Source organism: Mixophyes fleayi, chromosome 6 (genome assembly GCF_038048845.1).
Source record: "Mixophyes fleayi isolate aMixFle1 chromosome 6, aMixFle1.hap1, whole genome shotgun sequence".
NCBI lineage: Eukaryota > Metazoa > Chordata > Amphibia > Anura > Limnodynastidae > Mixophyes > Mixophyes fleayi.
Window position 1 is genome coordinate 152,611,957 of NC_134407.1, and position 21,914 is coordinate 152,633,870.

General features: G+C 39.8%; 2 protein-coding genes and 1 long non-coding RNA gene across 3 annotated transcripts in view; 2 read left to right on the forward strand and 1 right to left on the reverse strand.

The window, feature by feature from the left end:
• LOC142095363 (piezo-type mechanosensitive ion channel component 2-like) overlaps positions 1–4,953 on the forward strand; it is a gene marked incomplete at its 5' end in the record, with an annotated part of 107,657 nt that extends 102,704 nt beyond the window's left edge. Inside the window, one exon of the mRNA XM_075178314.1 lies at positions 2,817–4,953. Coding sequence (XP_075034415.1) covers positions 2,817–3,072 — 256 coding nt within the window. The remainder of the gene's footprint in view (positions 1–2,816) is intronic.
• Positions 3,535–14,842, reverse strand: NPEPL1 (aminopeptidase like 1). Its single transcript, XM_075176805.1, has 12 exons — positions 14,568–14,842; positions 11,298–11,483; positions 10,579–10,746; positions 10,410–10,499; positions 9,846–9,924; positions 8,211–8,353; positions 7,548–7,625; positions 6,577–6,677; positions 5,540–5,663; positions 5,198–5,374; positions 4,624–4,734; positions 3,535–4,151 (listed from the first exon to the last, which is right to left on the reverse strand). Exons 1-12 carry the CDS (start codon positions 14,715–14,717, stop codon positions 3,999–4,001), a joined length of 1,560 nt encoding a protein of 519 aa, XP_075032906.1. The 5' UTR covers positions 14,718–14,842; the 3' UTR covers positions 3,535–3,998.
• Positions 14,843–14,910: 68 nt separating this feature from the next.
• LOC142094543 (uncharacterized) lies at positions 14,911–18,794 on the forward strand. The gene is made up of 2 exons (XR_012677676.1): positions 14,911–14,997; positions 18,179–18,794. It is a non-coding gene; the product is annotated as an uncharacterized LOC142094543 (long non-coding RNA).
• Positions 18,795–21,914: the final 3,120 nt, after the last annotated feature.

A 21,914-nucleotide genomic window follows, 5' to 3' on the forward strand; every position in this document is an offset into this window, starting at 1 on the left:
TAAAATTATAGATCTCGCTGCTGGGGCTTCTCTTCAGACCCATCTTAGCATCAGCCTGAGTTATCAAAGTGGTTAGAATTAATGACAATAGTTGTCCATATATGCGAGAGGCATCAGAGTATCTGGGAGATGCTACTCTTGATGAGAGTGTCATTGGGGCCACAATTTCTGCCTCCGTAGTTTGACTTAAGGCAGGGGAGGGTGATGTAGCGTCCAAGAAGACTCGCGTTCATTACATTCGTGGTTAATGTGCCATTTGGTTCTGAACTTTATCAGATTAACAAAAGGGATCGTTTTTTGCCACCGTTAATGCTCAAGAGTTCCTAGATTTTGGGACTTTCACGCTCATGTTGGGGTTCCAATTATAGACGGCAATACTTCACAGCCTGTGGACGACAACAAGAAGGAAGACGGGCATGGACAGCTAAAAAAAACCCGCCTTGAAACCTTCAGAAAATCAACAGGATGTACATTCTGCCCATCCTGGAGCACCTGTGGTGGGAGGCCATCTTCTATTCAGAGATCAGTGCTTCAGTTCCATGCCAGATACCTTGGTGAGGGGAATCATAGACCAGGATAACATCTTAGATATCTTCTCTAAGAGGCTTTTTTCTTCCTGGAGACCAAATAAAAAGACCTGCCCTACAGGAGGCCATTCAGTCTCCTTGGGTGTGGTTATCAGTGCCCCCCACCCCTCCAAATAAAAGGACTAGAATTTAGTTGTATGACCTGTTAGTCAAGGCAGGATGACTGACTTTACTACAGGCCCATATGCAGATGAAGGCTCAGACCTTAGAGCCAAATTGGTGGACAATCAATTACCAGAAATCAAGACTAGTACTTGTTCAATAGCCTATTTGACACTAGTTTTTTTTTTTTTTTACAATAAAACAAGATTATCTCTTTGAAGAGTATCTATTGGCTCTCAGATGTACATATATTATCTGTGCATAAATGGTTTAGGGAAGATGGTCTCAATAGTAGCAGTGGTACAATTTGCATCGTTCCACTCGAGGGAGTTCCAGATGCAATACTTATTAAAGAGAAACAAGTCAAATCATCAGGTTTTCTCAAAGGGGAACCAGTCACTTCTCTGATGGCTCCGAATCGAAAATTATAACAGAGGTGGCCCCTTCACCATTTGAGACTGGACAATTGTGACATCGGATGCCATGTTTTCAGGGTTGAGAGCATGTGGCTCTTCAGACATGCCTGCAGGGCCTGGGTTCACGAGCAGTCTTAAAGGTAAACAAAAAGGTGTTCTAAAAGAATTACATGAATATTTTTGTACACGGATGTTCTCGGGATGGCAACTGTCTAGTCATGGCGGCTTCAACTAAGACAGGACCTGTTAAGCCAGGGACCTTTCTTCTATCAAGATTTAGCTCAGCTGGCTATAATGGTGTGACTGTCAAAACCATGATCCTTAAAGCAAACGGCCTCTCTAACAGAAAAACAGTGTTTGTCACACATTACCAGGCAGAAAAGGAGAATATTAATCTTAGTGTGAAAAGGTTTTTTTTTTTTTTTTTTTTTACAAAGTGGATCTAGACAGCAGTCTGAGACATGGTTCTTTAAAGGTCCAGATTTCACCTGTATACTTTCTTACAGAATAAACTGGCATGGATACCTGAAGTACAGACTTTTCTGCAGGGAACGATGCATGTGCAATCCAAACATATTCCTCCTGTAGTTTCTTGGGGCCAAATTTTTTTTATTGACAGCATTGCAACACCCTCCCTTTGAACCATTAGAGTTGGCTGAAATTCTATACGTGTAAACACAGTCAGGGTTTTCTACCATGTTGATTATTTGTAATTTTGACAGCTATGCGCTCTGAAAATATTCTCACTATGTCTTTCAAATTGCCATATCTTATTTTTCATAAAGACAGGGCTACAAAACTTTCAACCTGTGGTAGTTTTCATCTCATTCTGTATATAATCATTTTGACCATGGGTCGTGGTTGGATTTACAATGAAGGGAAGCCCATTGGATGTTTTTAGGGGCCCGAGGACGTATTTTGATAGAACTTCAGGTTTTTACGAAAAACAAATGGACTTGGGGTTCTTTATGATGCTCAGAAGAGTGGCTGGCCGGCACCCAAGCAGACTAGTGCTAGATGGATCACTTAAGCAATTAATTAGGCTTACATAGTAGCAGAGAAGTCTATTCCTCAAATTGTAAGCACAATCTACCACCAGATATCCGGGCAGAGGGCCTCAGCTGTGTCAGTTTCCACCTGGTCTTCTGTCGAGGTTTACAAATATTTTCAGATTCAATAGTCTTTTATTAAAATAAGATAATTTTGGACTGGTTTTTGCGCTCAGCAGCTTTCAGACACACCCATGATGCCACCGTTTGGATGTATGAGAAATAGATTTTTGTACTTCCCTTAAATAGTTCTCAAAATCCATTGGGAGGTAATTGACACTCACCCTTTACACGCTGCTTCTTCCCTTTATATTATAAGCTGTGGGAGAACAGTCTTCCTTTTTCTTTCATCTTCGGTTGGGCTTAGTTAGAATAACCACAGGCTAAGGGATATAGAGGGGGTAAAGCTCATATATGTTTGTTCCTTAAAGTGTCTGACCTCCATGCTGCACCTCTATAACCCATGGTTCCAATAGATTGAAAAATGGATATAAAATAAATACAGAAACCTATATTTTACTAGGGCAGGGTTGTTCCCCCCTTTTACATTGTATTTGCAGAGCAGAAAAAGAGACATTTGTATTAGTGAGAAGATAGTATCTTAATATAGGTCAACTGTTTATTAATTCTTGTAAATATAACAATTTTCTCTAACTTTACAGCATTGTGGGTCTCTACATGTCTGTTGTCCTGGTAATCGGCAAATTCATCCGAGAATTCTTTAATGGTATTTCACGTTCCATCATGTTTGAAGAGCTACCCTGTGTTGACCGTATTTTAAAACTCTGTACAGACATCTTTCTGGTTCGAGAGACTGGAGACTTAGACCTAGAGGAACAACTGTTTGCAAAATTAATCTTCCTCTATCGATCTCCTGAAACTATGATCAAATGGACAAGGGAAAGGCATGATGAGTGATATTCGTAAATAACCATTGAAGCAAACCTGGTAACTTCGTAACAGCAGATTCTAGATGTGAGCAGATCTCCAAACTTGTGAACTGACCTTTATTAATACAGTTTTAACTTGCTGGTATGTCTTTCAAGGATGCTGCTATAATGCAAAGTAATTTGTTTGTAACACAAACTAATCATTGCTAGAGTGTTTATAAAGACATGACGTTTGCTGTAACAAGGGAACAATAGCTCTGCGCTTTCTCTTCAGGATAAAGGCTGATGGGAGCAGTCTTGGTTTTCAAATAACATCCGGATAGATTTATATATATGACAGCTCAGAGCAGGTGGACCTGTAACTTAAACACAGCCGAAGCAGTTGTTTAATGGGCTGAAACAAAATTCATGAGAATCCAGCCTATCCATTCTCTAAGAACCAGTGACTCACAACTATTAGTCATAGTGCACAAAATGGTCCACAGTCTAATTAGGGAGCTCTTCAAGATTCTTTATTCCTGCAACATGAACATATTCCATACAAATATTATCAAAAGACCATTTGGAGTTCAGGGAGCAAATCATATTTAAGGTTAAAGCCAAATGATGTATGCAAAGAATTTTACTAAAAGCAGTAAGTGCAATGAAAAAGACAAACAGTTTGTGCTGTTACATAACAGAGGAATGAAAGAACTTCTGCTCAATAAACTGGATAACAGCTTTTGCCTTCCGAGCCCCACGTAAACTACTCCAGAAGAAAAGCATCAATTAGAAAGAATGACAAAGACCCTTATGCACATCATCATATTAAACTCAACTTCAGAAATTCCAGTCACACAACAGTTACTTCCATTAACGAGTATCGGCTTCATTACAGGTTCAGCTCAAGACAGGTAACCTCTGTGCTTGATCACCCCAGCTCCATTTTTCAGAGTGAACAAAAAGATAAGGTGGTCACACAAGACGTCTTCTTTTGGTATCCCTATCAGGATTTTCTACCATGTCGTCCTCCCCCAGAGGAGAGACCATGTTGAGTAGCGGGTCCTCAGAGGCACGACCAAACAAGGAGAGCAGTAGTGCTACCCCGAAGCCAGTGGCCCTCTCACCCTGCAAGAAACAATATGGAATTAAATAAGACTTAGGAGTGCTGTCATCACAAGGCACTATGACATGACAATTGTCTCTTTAAACAGGAGATTGCAATCTGCTTGGTGGATACAATTGTATCCAATGCCTTGAGCTGAGCAAAAAAAGCCAGAAACAAAGCATTGCATTTATCTAGCAACAGGTCATTTGTGTATGTAATAAGCTGCTGTATATGTTTGCACCTCTCTCCATATTAGTTTTCATAATAAGATATAAACACAGTATTGTACAGACATCTGAGAAGCCTTCCTATTAAAGTTCATAACACCTACACAGACTGCATTCTCAAAATGGCCACAATGATAATTCACTCATGCAACAAGTGCACTTTAAGAGACTATACGTTATAAAAAAAACAAATGGAAGGTCAATGATGTAAAATGTTTTAGAGAACAAGGAGCAATTTTATAGTATGTTGGGAGCAAATACTGACCGCATGAACGGGGGATGCAATATCCACATGCACCCAGACCCCTGGCCAATCAAAACCAATGTGAGAAGCAATAAAAAGCCCTGCACAGGAACTCAGAGCGTTCTCCCGATCCTGAGGACATCACAAGAGATTAGGGAATTATACTATATAAGAACACACAACAGTCCTGAAAACAACTCAACATACATTACAATTTTGATGTTTATTGTAATTTAAATGTTCACTAATGTTAAAATACAAGTTGGCTAATCTAAAAGGGCTAATAATATTCAAATGTTAAAGTACCAATGTCAGAAACTTGCCAGAATTAAATATATTTGTGATACAGCTGTGGCGGACTTGTCTTGTCTTGTCTGGTAGCCTACTAAAGAGATAACAAGCCTCAGAAAATGGCTAAGAATAGCCAGCACTCGCTGCATAGCAAATATAAGTAGTATATCAGTCAACTTACAGTATGAAATATCTCAACTTTGGTTAAAGTATGGGAGCTATAGGTGAATGTTTTTAGGCAACTTTTATCTCCTTTAAATGAAAATCAGATTTTTTAAAAGGGACACAATATTTTGTCACTCACTGCCACAGAATTTTTCATATCTGCCACAGCCGAAGAGAACTCATTAAAGTGCAGCTCGGGGCAGTAAACCAGCGGCTGAACCAGGTCTCCACACTTCCTGCCAGCTTTCACGCAGGCTGTCTCCCACTCCTCATTATTAGTCAGTACTGCAGCATGGTATTTGCCAGTTGCGATCCCCTGAAAGATACAGTGTGCAGTGTTAACACTGACGTTATACTCTCCCAACCCAAGCAACAGACCATTAGAACCAAACATCTGAATACGGAACACAGAGTGGCAATTGTAAATATAACTAAAATATGGACAGGCAGCCACATCTTCAAGGGCTTATACCAATCACACCTGACTTCCAGTCAAGGTTGCTATATCCAGAATGATATCTGCATTTAGATCCTTGCAAGCATAGGACACGCCATCCGCCAGCACCAGCCTTCCCTCTGCGTCAGTGTTGTTTATTTCAACCGTTCTAGAAAGGTAGACAGGAGAGTCACTTGTAATGTTTGCTCATAAAGAGCATTTTTGCTATATGCACAGCAATTATTAATCCAACTGATTATAAGTATAAACCGATAGTGAATGCACTATTTTGGTTTGTTTTCTTAATGTACATGTGAATGATAGCATATATCGGCGTGCAGAAAAATGTTCCACTGAGCTTTTGTGCGTGTATAATCGATGGGGAAGCCTATAGATAAGACCATAATTTGAATGGTATTAAAGCTTATGTTTTTGGTGCTTTTATAAATCTGTAATACCACCCTGATTAATATAAGAGAATCTCCTTACTTTCATATTATGTCTGTCAAGTATTAAAATAAAATTAATAAATGATGACTGTCTTTCTCTTTAAATACTTAGAAGGATAAAATAGAGAAACATATTGTCAATACCACTCCCAAGTACATTCAAAGGGATCCCATGCTGGGGTCCCTGTGGCTTGGAAGACACAGATAATGATTGCTTGTCCAGGTATAATAGCCTGAAAAGTTGATACACAGCCTGAATTAAATCATCAACAGTGCTGAACAGATGGCTGACAAAATGTGTCCAATAAGATGCTCAAATAACTGTTCAGCTCAGCTAGTGTTACACAAATACAGGCTTCTATATTTTACTATCCAAATATTTTTTTAAACTTGTATCCTATGAACCTTGTACTACATTGATCACAGATAATAAATTAGATTGGGTATTTTATGTTAAGATTTTTTTTTTTTGCTTGCTCCACATTGTTCACATGCAATGGTTTTCACAAATGCAAAGTGTATATGGCATTTTAGTTGACATTTACATAAAGCAAATCCCTGAGCAGGTTAAAAGTGTATTCAAACAGGATTAACCACATATACATCAGAGAGACAACAAAAGGGGATTATTACTTTCCAGAGTATAGTAAGTGGATGTCATCTGGACGTGTTGCGTTTGGTCCAACAGAGTTCTCTGCCAAGCAGAACACGGCGTGGAGGTTGTCTTTAAAACCCTGGAATTGTGAAACAAAAGCAGAAAACCTACTGAAGTCTAAACTAATTTATAGGGATAATTTAACTCAGGAAGCAGCTCGGAACAGAGTGCACTGACAAACTTATAGTGGATCCGTCAATTGCATACAGTTGGGAGCAGGCATTCTGTGGGATGTGTCACTTTTGTTTAGAATTCAGATTATTAACTAGGAAACAGTGACCTCACTGAGGGCACAAGGTATAAGCAACTTACACATTTTAACTGGCGACGGTGTTCAATTTTTTTGCTCTAAGGTCTTCATTTACCAGAGACTAAAAATGTATGCAAAAAGTGTGGTAACCATACACTGAGAGGCTGTACTATCCTGGAAACTGTCAATAGTCAGACACAGGAGAGCCTGCATAAAAAAACTTTTGCTCTATGTATAAACTATAACAAAAAAACTTGCACATAGCAAACACTGTTTGCTGGATCTCCTTTTCAGATCAACTTGTGGAATAATGCAATGATTTTGGAAACTCCTGAAAATGTAGGCCTACCCAACGATCACGTACACATCAATACAAAAAGTACATTTAAGGATTAACTTATTATACACTTGGGAATAAACCTCAGTGATAAAACAAGATTGGGTGTTTACAAACAAAAGTCCTAGAACAGAAATGCTCAACCCCAAGCCTCGACACTGGAGATATCGTTTTGCATCATTCAAAGGGTGGAGGAATCTAGAAGAGTTTACCGACTAGCACGTGTGATGTATTAGTATAATTTCAAAACAAGATGTGCAGCCCAAATGTGGAATGATTAGGTTGAAAAGGGAAGGAGGGCTCCACATACTATACAAGGGAGAAGTTGTAGATTTTTTTTACTCCAATGGTATTAAAATTACCTGTTTTACTGCAGCTTTAAATGCTCCCAGGACTGCGGCTGCACCACCGCAATCTCTCTTCATACCCGGCATTGTGGTCTGTTACAAAAAAATAATAATTAGTGAAGGGCAACATTCTCTTTAGGATAGTTACTGAACTTCTAGTTTTTACACAGTGGAAGCAATAATCAGATAATTAGATGCGTTTTGATATCTTTAGCTCATAAATAGGTTAAAAAAAAAAAAAAAAAAAAAAAAAAAAAAAAAAAACAGCTTAGGAATAGTCCACAAAATATCTGCCTCCGATGTACATACACAAAGGGTAAATTCTTAAAAGGAAAATGCCTTGTTTCCATAAATGGTGACATTGTTTCTTTAAGAGTTTGCACATAGGAGCAGCTTTTATGAACAAACTTTGCTTACCTATGAACAGGCACATGAAAAGAAACCCATAAGGATAGAGAATCTCTAATGGTCCTCGGGTATTGTGACGATCCATCAAATTATTTAAAAAAAAAAAAAAAAAACGACAACCTAGATCTACTGTAACTAGAACTTCCCTTTACACAATCTGCATTTTAGAAATACAATGAGGCAATGGTTGCAGATGTATCACAGAGGGTCTCCTAAATCTGATGTGAGGAAATCTCACTTCCCCGCTATGTGCAGAAACATACAGCATACCTTTCCCTTAATGCTTAGTCCTCCTGTATCATATACAATGCCTTTACCAACCCAGGCAATGGTTTGAGTGCCACCTTCTGGGGTATGACTTAGTATGACCAGGGCAGGCGGGTGCTCTGCTGCTTTGCCCACACCGTATATTCCTAGAAAACATTAAAAATAAAACTGCTTTCATGTGTTCTGGTCACCACAACTAGATTTCAACTGGATAGACACGGAGAGACATGAATCCCATATTAATACGGTTGTGTTAGGAAAAAACAAAACAAAAACATAATATGACCCAATTTTATAAATACCTTAAAAAGGGCCACTAAATCCCCAAATTGAAAGATTTCATATGTGAACCATGAAGGTAAAATACTTTGTTCAGTTTTACACTGCCTTAAGGATTGATTTGTAAGGCGCTGTTGCACCAAAGCAGCAGATGTGGGGAAAGCAGAACATACACAGAACAGGGACGTACAAGGTAGTAGACAAAATAAGTTTACTTGAGAAAACAGTGTAGGTTGGGCCCTGTACACAACAGCTCAGAGCCGTAGCTTAGAATTCTAGCGCCTGGGGAGAGAAAGACAAATGCCACCCCCGTAACGCTCAATTTTAACCAAATGAACCTAAAACATTCCTAAACTGTGCCCCCCTTCAGCGTTGTACCCTGGGCAGTCGCCCCTATCGTACAGCCCTAGTTACAGCTTACAATCTAGTGCCATCCCACTGCAGTTCTTCTAGTATTACCTGCCCACTATCAGATAGCTGAAGCCCCTGCCACATCTTTAATGTCCTGCAAATTAGTATTCTGTTTTGCACATAAGTTAAATACTGACTGTTTTTTCATGTAGCGCACAAATACTTGATAGCTTATTTGTACACTGAAATTTAAAGTTGATATTTGTGTTCTACATGATAAAACAGTCAGTATTTAACTTATGTGCAAAACAGAAAACTAATTTGCACCCCCTGCATTGTAGCATGGTTTTGTCCAGGACACAAATAAGAAACTTCTTAATTTAAGTTCCTTAATGAATCAGGCCCCATGTGCGTTTTTCAACTCAGCAACACACAACATAAACACATACATATTAATGTAAAATAGTGTCTCTAATTGCCCTTTCACTTAATGTCAAATCTCTAAAAAATGGAAGAGCTGCCCGATCCTTTGTAAATTTAATTGGATTTACCACAGTTACCAGGAGTAATTATAGTCCCCACAATTCCTGGGTTAGGATAATCAAAGAACTAGGTCTGTCAACCATAATGAACAACCTGTCTGTCTCAAGGTATACAGCCTTATACAGAGTTGTACAATCTGGTGGACATTAAGCACTATTGCACTAAGTACAGAGAGCCTAAAGATCTGCACTAAGCTCCTATTGCTTGTACCAAAAAACTTGCATGCTATCTGGTCTAAAGAGACATCATGTTACTCCTCCACCCACTATAGTAGAACCAAGTAGCATCCAGTGTGCCAAGCTAGGAAAAAGAGCTTTCCCTTGGCAACAATCATACCTCCACCACTATAGGATGACAAAAACAGGATTTTAATACTTGTGCTAAATCCTTTTATCTTAAAGGGTCTTACATGGAGTTTTCAAATAGGTAGTTTCAGTTTGTTGCCATAATTTACAATATGCTTACCACCAAATCCTCTCTCCTTCAACTCCTCTCGAATAATCTTTGGAGTAATACCAAGCTCCTTTCCAACGGCTGAAATCTCCTGCAAAATGAATGCTCAAATTATACTCTAAATTAAAGGAGAGCGAGGCCATTTGTGATTTTGCAGTTTACTTTGACGTGAACGCATAATATTCGCATCAGGATGCCATTGCGATTATTACAGACTCATTTTGAACTATTGTATCACAATCATAGGAGAATGCAGGCAACAAAAACAGAGCTCACTGCAGACATACATTCCTCCTGCAGTAAAGGGGGCTTAGGGAAAACTTATGCAAACATTATGCTAAACACACACTAATTCCTACATACTTTCTACTTATACATGCTATTCCTTACCTACGAATTAGCATAACACTGCATTACATCTATAAAGTTAAGTGAATTGCCATTTACTATAATTACAATTGAGTATATTGCACTTTGAAAACTTGGAACAGAACGTGAATTAAGACATTTCAACATGGACAATTTCAGAAATACTTTTGTATCTATGTTTTACTGTTATGAAAGGCAATGACAAACCTCAATGAAGTGGTCTGTGTTCATTTCATTGCATGGAGTATCCACAATGCGAGCTGCCAGCCTCACACCCTCGGTCGCACTCTCCAGGCACTGGTATGAAAAGCGTCAGAACGTGACTAGAAAGGCCAAACCCACACAAGGTGCATCTAGACAATGGACTTCATACTACCTTCAGGGTTATTTCCATAGGTCCATTGTTCTGTCCAATCAGCAGAAATTCAACTGTAACACACTTTTTATCTGCACGGCGGCAGGCACTAGAGCGCCGGGTAAACAGCGGAAACGCTCGAGCAATGGCACAAGCACTGGCAAAGACTTCCGAGCGTTCACACACCATCTATGGAAGATCATATTCACTGTGACTGACCATACTTGTTTATTAAACAATAAGCTGGGGCGATGCTGTAAAACTGTACAATACTATATAATGCCTTCACCGATTGCTGATACTTTCCTTTTTTCGTTTTAAAACAAAAAAGTTAAAATCAGTCTATTATTTTTGTAAATGTTTCAAATAGTTTTATTATCCACACTGCATGGGGGACTCCACTACGATAGGTCAGGGTAAAGAGATTCATATAAACATATGCATCATGAACAGGACACAGTGTAAGCTCCTTCATAATGTCCTGATCCATCAGTAACATGTAAGTCAGCACCAGTTCTTGTGTCCTCAACTAATGACTGACATCAGAACATTTCCTTCAATAACAAGTCATTGCTCATTGTTTATTTATATACAATATTGTAATTTTATTATATATAATACATACAAATACAATTTCCATGATTACTCTAGTGAGCCAATAACAGGTTTATAATCACACATTTGACAACTACGTGTCATACCTGACCCATTGTGACCAACTCATTTCATTGACAACTTACAAGTATACATCTAGTTGCTCCAGCTGGTAGGCAGTTCCGGATCAGACGTGTGATAAAATGGGCAGCGGAAGGACTGTTGTGTCGGCTGACACGTGAAGGAAGAGCCGCTACTGTGGCCAGATTCAGGTAAAGCGGACAGTTGTCTGTGGGATTTGGACTTAAGGAGCTTAAAGCTGCCTTCCATACCTGGAGAGAACAGATACAAACAAAACAGGCTTTGTATAACAAACAAACATAGGGGGGATTCAATTGCTAGTGATGAACCATCTGATATCACCATGTCAGGCTGTGCTCAATATTGGCACTACAGTACCCGAGCATTGTGGATTTTCCTGCGCACCTCTATGGGGTGCAAGGAAATATCTGAGATGTCAAATCACTACAGAGTACCTTTGCGATTGTTCTGAAAATACTCCACAGCACATCACTAGCAATTGAATTCCCCCACAGAATACCAACAGCAGATACAGACCAAATGGTCCACCTATTTCTTTTATTATAGAGGATCAGTTACTTATGTGGAGCTGGCTTGGAAACTATCAAGGCTGCCACTAAAGGTCAGTAATGCAATGTCAGGCCTTATCTAAACTCACCTATTATCATGGCTCCTCCATGGCATCTGTGGTTACCTGTCCACTGCAGCCTCTCCCCACAGTGCGTAAATACTTCAAACAAGAATGAAGAGGCAGTTTCCAGTCTATGCTCCCAGCACGGCTATTCTTGTAGAAGAATAGTATTCAGTAAAGCCTACAGCAGCTATCATTATGACACTTTTGGCTTGGGGCAAAGGAGGCTCCTCAAATATATTTCAAGCCATTAAGTGGGTGATGGTGGTGGGGGGTGAGGTGGAGGGGGGTCAGTTAGGAGTGTGAAACCGGTTTGCTTTGCTATTTTTTTTCGGTGGTAAATTTAATTTACAAAAGTCCTCTTTAATTGCAGACGTTGGTATATTACAAAACGCGTTTACAATTTTCTTTATGCATTCGAAGAATCCACTGTGATCATCTGGAGCTTTTCCAAAATTTCCCAACTTTGAGGGCATTTACCTTTATTATTGCAATTAACATTTTTCATGTAATAAATATTTCCTTCTGACAGAACACTTAAGGCTCACACACAAAAGCAATTTTACTACTTTAATAATCAGAGGTGTTAATGGTCATTGAATATGGATGCAGGTCTGCAGTACTTGCCCATTTTCCATCGCGTACCCTAGTTTATTATCCTTAAATTAATTACATAATATATCTAAGTTTCTTTAAAAAAAAAAAAAAAAAATCTATATAAAACAGCGAGTTCTGTCATCATCACTTCAGTGTTCATTAGGAAAATGTGTATTATAATGAACAATGCAACCCTTATTGCAAATCATTAGGGATTACAAGTCACCACAAAAATCCATGGCTTGCAGCTATATATATATATATATATATATATATATACATATATATATATATATATATATATATAATGTCATAGAACTACTTTTATTATTTACATTACAGGGTACATTATTCCATATTCCATATCTACCCTCCTTTTAGCAGCCAATTAAAATATTATTCATTATACTTTTGACTATATTTAGATCTGTTCTAGATTAATTTCCATATTACAGTTTATGGCAGGGTATATTCTGATGTAACCCAATAAGTCAAGGGTCCAGGATCTCTGTAGGAACAGATGGGGGTAATTACTCTACTACCGAGTAGTAAACCAATTAAACCAATTATAAATATCAAATTTCTCTCAATCATGGAATATTTACATAGATAAATAAAAAAACAAACCTCTTTATTAACCAACACTGCAATCAATTGTTTGTGAAGAAAAATGAAGCCTAAAATATGTGACTTATATAAACTGGCTCATACATTGATAATTCTGTATTAAAAAGGATCATGAGCTTGTCACAACTAAAAGATATGAGATAACATCTGCTTGATCAAAATAGTATATTCTATGCGCATTAGAGTTCATGTACTAAGTGCCCAGAATGACAGGAATATATTCCATACACCACTTAGGCCACGTATTCCATGATAGATATACCTTGCTGTAGCGCACATTAGTGAATACTGGGCTTGCCTAAAAATCCCCACAATGTACCTGTTTGATGAAGCAAGCAAGAATATAAACAAAGCTATGACCATCCACTCAATGACTGAAGTGGTCCTGGGGCTTAAAGGCAGATTGGCATCTAGATCTCAATTACAGCGTTAGGCTGCATGTCATTAAACTTGGATGTGTACCACTACTAATGTAGACCTAACAGTAGTTTAGAACTAGGGGGACGTACTAAAAGAAATGACAGCTTCAGTCTGCTAAAAGGAATGCCAATAGACTTCTATGATAGCAAATTGAAATGTTATGTATATTTTAGAAAATCTTATACTTCTTAAATATATCTTACATCTACTTATTGCTAAGGTACTTGGTCATGTTTTACATGTGGAATGATGGACAATTACTATGGAATGACAGCTGTTTTATACGCCATGTCAATGCAGAAATATCAGTAAAAACTTGCATTTCTCAAAAAAAAAAACCACACCCCTATTTCTCCCATATCCCCTAATCCCACACACTAATCCCTTTGCATATGCGCTGTAGGGGTGGTTTTTTTTGGGAGAAATGCAAGTTTTAATTGATATTTCTGCATTGACATGGCGTATAAAACAGCTGTCATTCCATAGTAATTGTCCGTCATTCCACATGTAAAACATCACCAAGTAAATACCGTAGCAATAAGTGTGTGGAAGATATATTTAAGAAGTATAAGATTTTCTAAAATATACATAAAATTTCAATTTGCTATCACAGAAGTCAATTGGCATTCCTTTTAGCAGACTGAAGCTGTCATTTCTTTTAGTACGTCCCGAACTAGGAGTATGCTGGGTGAAATAAGGGGAGATTCCTCTGCCTATTTTCAGATGGCAGCCAGGTAATCGTGGGTTTACAGTGTATACAGATAGTAGAAAAAATAAAATATAATTGCAGATAAATGAAGTTAATCAAACATTAAAAGCAAGAGTTTCCACATAGGTGTGGTTCATGCATAAAGTACGTAACATCTGTCCTGGTCTACCATAAATATGGCTAGCAATACAGTATCGGAGATGTGACTTCATACCCACCCTTGGAGGGACCCTGCACAGTATAATACATATTGTATCCCCATGACTTGCACATGGTGGAGCCTGAGTACTGGGGACAATACGAGCTAAGTTTTGCCTTGTAATGGCTGCGGCCTGCAAAATATCGTCTCACCTCCTCGGTGACCCTGGGCTGCAGCTTTCCCCTCACATTGCTCCAGAGCACTCGCTGCAGGTTAGGCAGTTGCCCCAGGATCAGCACAGGCCTAGTTTGGGGGTCAGCGTCCCCGGCGCTCGCTTTGAACTCCAGCCGTACATTAGCCATGTCAGGCAGTTCTGTCCCTCGCAGCGGCGCGGTAAGGCTCGCTGTCACCCTCTGCACACCGCAGCCAATCACTGTTCTCTAACACCTCCAGTCTGACCTTAGCACTCACTAAGCCTAGGACCAATCACCGAAGGCAGATATCCCTGTGGGTAGTGGCTAAATCCCCTTCAGCGTCACTGTGACATCACCTGATCATGTGACCGCTGTAGTCACATGGTACATTGTCAGTCCAGACCTGAAGCATTTCTTTCTGTTCCTGGAGTCACTCCTGTAGAAAAAAGTAAGAGGAAGGGGTGTAATGTGATGGGGAGCTAGTGTGTGGGATTGAATTTGCTCTGGCATAGGGGGGTATGTGTGGCTAGAGGTGCTGGGCAGAGAAGGGGGGCATGTGTGGCTGAAGCAGCAGGGCATATGGGGGACATGTGTGGCTGAAGCGGCAGGGCATACGGGGGGCATGTGGGCAGAGGGGGAGAAGCCTTTTCCCCACACGGCCTCTCCTCAACCAACAATACCCTGACAACACTCACCAGCTTTTCTCTGATATTCCCCATGTTCATTATCTTTTCCCTCACATGCTGCCTCAATCCCGACACCTCTCTTCAAAATGAAAAGAGACACCTTTTATTTGAAAGAGGAGTAGAGTCTTACCAGCAAATGAGATAATACAGAGATCATTATTGCCATAGATGTTGTGGTTTTGTTTTTTAAAAATACTGTTTCCAGTCACATTTTACTTGGATGATATTATCATTGAGTATAGTTGCTTTTGTCACAACACTGTACATAAGACTTTTCTTAATTATCTCACAAAAATAACAATACATCCAGTTTTCTACACACTTTTTTTTAGGTGGCATACTTCAGCTTTATCACTTTTCCATAACTTTTAAATTTTGATATTTTTCAGGCATTCACTGGAACCATTGAAAGATAGTGTAGGGACCAGGTGTAAGGCCAATTTAAGTCATCCTAGAAGTCCACTGACACTCCTCCTGCTCTATACCCCTCTCCTGTTAGGCCTTCAGTTTAGATTAATTGCCCAGCATGGAAGGGCATATTTTTTATTACTGGTGTGGTCTCCAAAGTCTGCGACTTTAGTGGCCAAGCGGATGACTGTAAGGCTCTGAGCAGGAGATCGAAGGTAATGAGGTGGTGCTTACGCTGATGCCCCGACTCACAATGCTGGATTTCTCTAGAGGAGCTGGCCATAGTCGCTACAGGGGCTCCCAGGCAGTGATTGCAGGAATGGCAGTCACTGCTTCACAGTGCTCTGTAGGACAGCAAGACTGAGTGTTAACCTTTCCCACCACAGTGCTGGAAGAGAGGTTTAGCAAGTTGCTGTGGGCCACAGGAATGGGTACCTCTTAGTATTTGGGTAGGCTTCATGTTTCATTAAGAGTCCTGGGTCAGGTGGGGGATACTGGGTATATGTAAGCCCCCACTAGGCACTGAACTGGTGGAGGGTGCGTCCTTTTGAACAGCTACCAATGCATTTCTGGAGGGAGTGCTTCTTTCCTTTCCCTGCACTTTCTCTCCTGTGGTCTGTCACTCCATGTGTGCAGTCACCAGCACTCCTTTTCTCTGTTCCTCTTAAGGTAATCGGTTTTTCGGATTTTACTAAGTGGTTAATTTCAAAGGTTTATTGGGCTCTAATGCTGCCTTGCAGGCTCCCTTTTTTGTAATTGTGTGCTGCTTCTGTCTGTGCATATGTCAGATTGGGGGTTGATCCACGTAGGCTATTGCTGGGGTAACTTATATGACGAAGTTTACCTGTTTCATCTGAAACTCTTTGGCTTAAATTGCTCAGCTCGTAATTTCCCTTTGGCTCTTCCGGGAGTCTAGCTTGTTCGGTGTCTGTACTGTTGGGCCAAGGTCCTGTGGCGGCAGCCTGGTTTTGGTTTCCACCATTTTGGAGAGGATGTTGGAATCCGCTACGTAAGTGCAGGAGGGCGGTGACAACCCAACCTTAGAATGAGCCAGACTCTGACTAGTCTCTCCATAGGGAGGGCAAAGTGCTAGATATGTAAGACTCCTGCTTTGGATAGGAAGTCACCACTTCCTGTCTAGGGGTGAAGGAGCTGATACATGCTGTGGACCAGGTGTTAGATATCCCAGAGATAGCAGTCCCTGAGACTGCAAAGCCTTCTCTGTTTAAGCGGAGGTCGAAAAGCTTGGATTTTTGTATTTTCTTCTGATTATTTGTTGGGTGAGGTTTGTAACTTGCCGGACCAGAAATTCCAGATTTCCCTGTAGCTTACAGTTCTGTTTACTTCCCTCTGAGGCTATTTGTAAATGCAAAACCCCTCCTAAGATGGGCACACCTGTAGCGCGGTTGTCCAAGATAACTACCATCCCAAATCCTAATGCAGCCATGCTTAAGGATGGTGCGAACCATAAGTTTGAGGGCAACCTTAAGTCCTTTTTTTTTGGGACAGCAGGAACCTTCTTAAGGCCCACTTTGGCCTCTGCTTGGGTGACCAAGGTTGTGAAATGCTGGTCCGAGCAGCTTACTGAGGGCTTATTAGCTGGCAATCTGTGATCTGAATTGCTCCTGTTGGTGGAGAAAATTTAGAAAGCTACGGAGTACCTGGACAATGGATTGATTGGGGCATGGATATTTGCCTCTGTGATTTTGGCTTGTTGGACTCTCTGGCTTTAGTCCTTGGAAACTGAGATGGAGTCTAAGAAGACTCTTGAGTCACTTCCTTTTCCTTTGGGTGTCCCATTTGGGCCGTAGCTAGACAATATTACTAGGTTTATATTATATTACAGGTTTTCCAGGTGACCAGTGATATAATTAAACCAGGGTTTCCCAAACCCAGTCCTCAGGGTTCCCCAACAGTGCAGGTTTTCCGGATCACGTGACATAATTAGGACCACCTGTAGATCTGTTACAATGTGTCAGTCAGTAATGAATACACCTGTGCTCCAGCAAGGAGATATGGAAAACCTGCACTGTTAGGGAGCCCTGAGAACTGGGTTTGGGAAACATTGTCTTAAAGTGTCCGTATGACTGGTCCCTACACTATACTGCAATGTTTCCCAGTGGACTAAGATAAAAGGATTTAACGGATATATAAAAATCCTATTATTTCTTCTGTGTTTTCTTTCCCCGATTACTTTTTCAGAAATAAAACCTTTTTTCTTGTACTACAAAGCAATTTTTGTTACATACTGTCCAGACTGTTGCAACCTCCATCTTGCTGTAATGATATGTTGGTCCCCTACAATCCATTCAAATAGCCACTGTAGGAATAACCTTTCTACTCTCCATCATTAATTACTGTCGTCCTACCAAATTAATCTTGTTTTCCATTTTAATTATCTATTCACTACAAAAGTATTTTGTTCTGTCCTATCCATTTCCACTTGTTATATCTATTATCACACTCTCTGTACATACCAACCCTCTGCTCATGCTGACGCTTTTTTTTTTTTTGATATTTGTTGTTTTCTCCCAGGTTACCTCTGCTTTCGGAACTACGACCCTTCTTGAATGCTGTCCCTGGAAATCTTCAACAGAATCTGTCTGTCAAGTATTGTCTCTAACGGCAGGATCCTGCTCAAAACTCATTTGTTTAAGGTGTTCAAATAGTGCTTGTGACTTGCTTCTCCCAGAGCTGTGCTCCAGTGGGTAAAAGGACACATTATGGAGTGGACTGTTATGGGGGTACTTTTTTAAAGTGTCAGTTTATCAAGCGGTATTAACAAAGAAGCAAGAAACCTAACACTGACAGTTTATTTTATTTCTACTCTCAAACTTCATGTTATTACCCCACCTGATAATGCCTAATGAATTTAAAGTAGAGTGATAGTTATGTTGTCACTTGTTATGAGGAGGACCAGCAAGTGGAATATATTACCTGATATTGTAAATGAACGTCCTCAAACATTTGTGTGTGCTAGTAAATATTGTAGACAACTGAACTTTGATATACCAAATATTTGAATATTTTGTAAGAAATACATAATGTGATGTAAACAAAACCTGCTGAAAGCAGCTTTTGTGTGCATATTTGAAAGGTAAGTGTTGTAATAAACTAGTTATTTCTTTCACCATTAAAATTACTACATCTCTATTGTTGTCTTGCCAGTTATACTTTCTCAAAAACATCTCAATTTGTAGTATATCAAGTCTGTACTTTACCTGTAATTGCCATGCCAACCAAGTCTCCACCCCCACCCCCCCATTGTCTTGCACTGCAAGTTATCTAATTATTTCAATATTCTGTTTAGTGATGATACCATGCCATAAGCCTCTGTGAAAATGGTGCACAATAATTCACAATGTACAGTAACTTACAAAGGTAGGAGCACTGGCCACAACTTAGACACACTGCTATTTTTGTACCACATTTTCTTTTGCTTACAAGCCACCAGACCTGGAAAATAAGTTTCAACTTAAACCCCCCATGTATGTTAGCTATTTGTTACATGTCTATATGTGACCAGTGTGAAAGAGACTCTCACGCTTTCCTCTTCTGTCCTAAAAGAATGTCAAAATATTAGTTAAATGCATAAAAATATACCCGCTGAACCAAGAATTGTGAAACAAATTATATACTTCTATCTATTCTCTTAATTATCTTTTTTTTTTTTTTAAAGTTACATAATTTGCCTATATATTATGAGAACCATGTGCCACATATTAGGATTGTTTTATTGAATGCCTACAATTTCTTTTTTCCTGACAATCATTACATACACAGTTAGGATTAAAAAATGTCCACATTTGGGGGAAAAATGTCCACATTTGGGGAAAAAATGCATTTAGCACCACATCTGATTATAAGGGTCCCTGCATAATAGACTTAATTTTGCACCTATATCAGCAAGAAGTAACTTGTAATGTGATTTGCAATTGATCCATCATAATCCCACTGGCGATTAATTGTATAGTGTGCCACTAACTACATCTTTTTTTCAGTGCAGGTAATTTTAAATTACCGGTAGGTGTGTTTGATTCTAAATTTGCTGTGCTCTCTAATTTTCATTGTAAGTTGGTGCCCACCATAATAAGTCCTGAGAAACAAAAGCTGTGGCATTGAAATATAGATAATTCTGCAAATAATCTTAAGAATAAAGATCCTGTTTTGTTAATTACTAGCTGAAGTACCCTGCAGTGCCTGGGTTTAAATCTTCAAGCTATAATCAATGAGCTGGATGTAACTGTCAACTTTTTAAAAATAATTAGCAAGTCTTCCAACATACCCATTAGGTGGTTGCCCAGTGTCATTTTTGTTTTTATATTAAATGTCACTGAAATCCATCTAGTGGAAGGCCCAGAACAGATTCACCAGGTCAAAGTTCTGCCCACCATAAACCAACGGGAGGTTCGACTGGAACCCTAACCTCTCTAAAACCTGGCCAGGATCCAACTGGACCATCTCACACGGTGCAGGGGTGTTCGAATGCATAACTGGACAGACAAGCAGACCAATGATTTTTATATAGAAGATTTTATTGTGATAGATCATCCTCGGAATCATTTCTCCTCCTGTCTGCCTAAACTTATATTGTTCACAATTCTGCACTCTTGTTATGATAATTGCTATACCTACTCCTAGTGCCCTTCTTGACTATGGTTCCAGTAGGATTAAGGATAGGGATGAGGCATCCTAGCACATGGACAGGAGACTGACTAGGGAGTCACCAGACACATTAATAGTGGTTAATAATGCCACCCCTTGAGCAATATATATACCATGGGTAGATCAAAGTACTTTAACTTAAAATGCAGATTAACACTAAAATCTGTACATATCCTGGAGGGATGGTTAAGGATGAGGACGAAGGGGGGCAGGGAATCATGTCATTTTGGCACAGCCCCCAACGATGCATTTATGAAGCAGCATCAATATGACGCAGGTGGCAAAGCCTACATTACGCGGTTTGCCGTGACTCACGTCATGGAGGACACCACCCTGTCCTCTTCACTAGAAAGTGGCTACATGCACCAGAAAAAAATTCCTATATTTAAATTAAATGCTTTTAACTACAGGAAGATTCACTATTGTAAGAAAAAGGTCACACTGCTCCATGGATATTTGAATGGCTGGACATCAGCAAGAACAGATTCCAATAAATTGGGGCTGTGTGCTTACACTCACCAGGCCTTATTAATTAAGGAGCGTAAAATGGTTATTTGTTACCTATTTTGCACACAATTACAATGTATCTGCCCAGAGCCAGACCATACACCAGTTAATGCAGAATCAAATTCATCTTCGAACACAAAGGACTCCTACCACCGCCTACAATTTCAGGGGTGGGATAGGGAGGGGACTGGGCCCATAGTCAATGTATTAGTAAGGGCTGCCAAGTGCATGGAGCAGCATACAATCCAAACTTTGAGCATATCAATTGTACATGATTTTTAGTCGTAACACTTGCATTTGCAATCAAGAGCAACTGTAAAAATGTATGTTATGTACAGTAGACATTTAGAACATCCTAATAAATGTATTTGATGGGGGGGGGGGGGGAGGAATTCTTCTCAGCCTTTTCGCTAAGATCAAGTGCAATACCTGTCCTAGTAAGGGGTTGTCGGCCGCCCTGAAAGGGCCATGTGAAACCTTAGTGTGATGCCAGAAGGCCGGGGGTTTTAGGAGCTTGAGGTGCCTGTGGCTCCGGGGGACAGGGCCTGTAGGTGCCCTAAAAATGCACCGGTGATGGTGGCAGCAGCAGTCATATTTTGGGCACAGTAAGACACAAGCACAGTGCCTTGCATCACCTTTTTATTTCTTGGTTCTGGCCTTTTGGCTGGACCAGAAACATTTTTTAACCCCCCCTGGCCATTAGGCTGGGATCTATGGGCACTTTTTTATTTTTATTCTCTCCTTAAGGGGCCTTTTGGGATTGGTACAAAGGGCCAAGGCCCCAGCACTGGATGTTATGGAGCACCACATCTCGGGCTTCGTGTATAAAAAAAAAAATAAAAAAAAATAAATAAAAAAAAAAAGTGCTGACAGGACTTGCAGTTCCATATCAGCTAGAAAGCCACAGTTTCCCTAAACACCTCCTCAGCATAATATATTTACATATAGCAGCTCAAAAAGTGTGTATAATGCACACTGCTTTCTCAGAGAACAAAGGCACATGTAATACATGAAGTACACAGATAAGGACTTTTAGTTCAGTACATGTGGATGCTACACATTTTACTGTAGCATTTTGTACATTTAGGATTTCTTTAAT

Bases quoted from the DNA above. Each gene is read 5' to 3' on its own strand.
- NPEPL1 (XM_075176805.1), bottom strand. From the start codon at position 14,717: ATGGCTAATGTACGGCTGGAGTTCAAAGCGAGCGCCGGGGACGCTGAC. The intron at 10,747-11,297 runs GTAAGTTGTCAA...GATCTTCCATAG, and splicing joins GAGCAACTAGATGTATACTT to ATGGTGTGTGAACGCTCGGA. The intron at 4,735-5,197 runs GTGAGTGACAAA...TGATGTCCTCAG, and splicing joins ATATGAAAAATTCTGTGGCA to GATCGGGAGAACGCTCTGAG.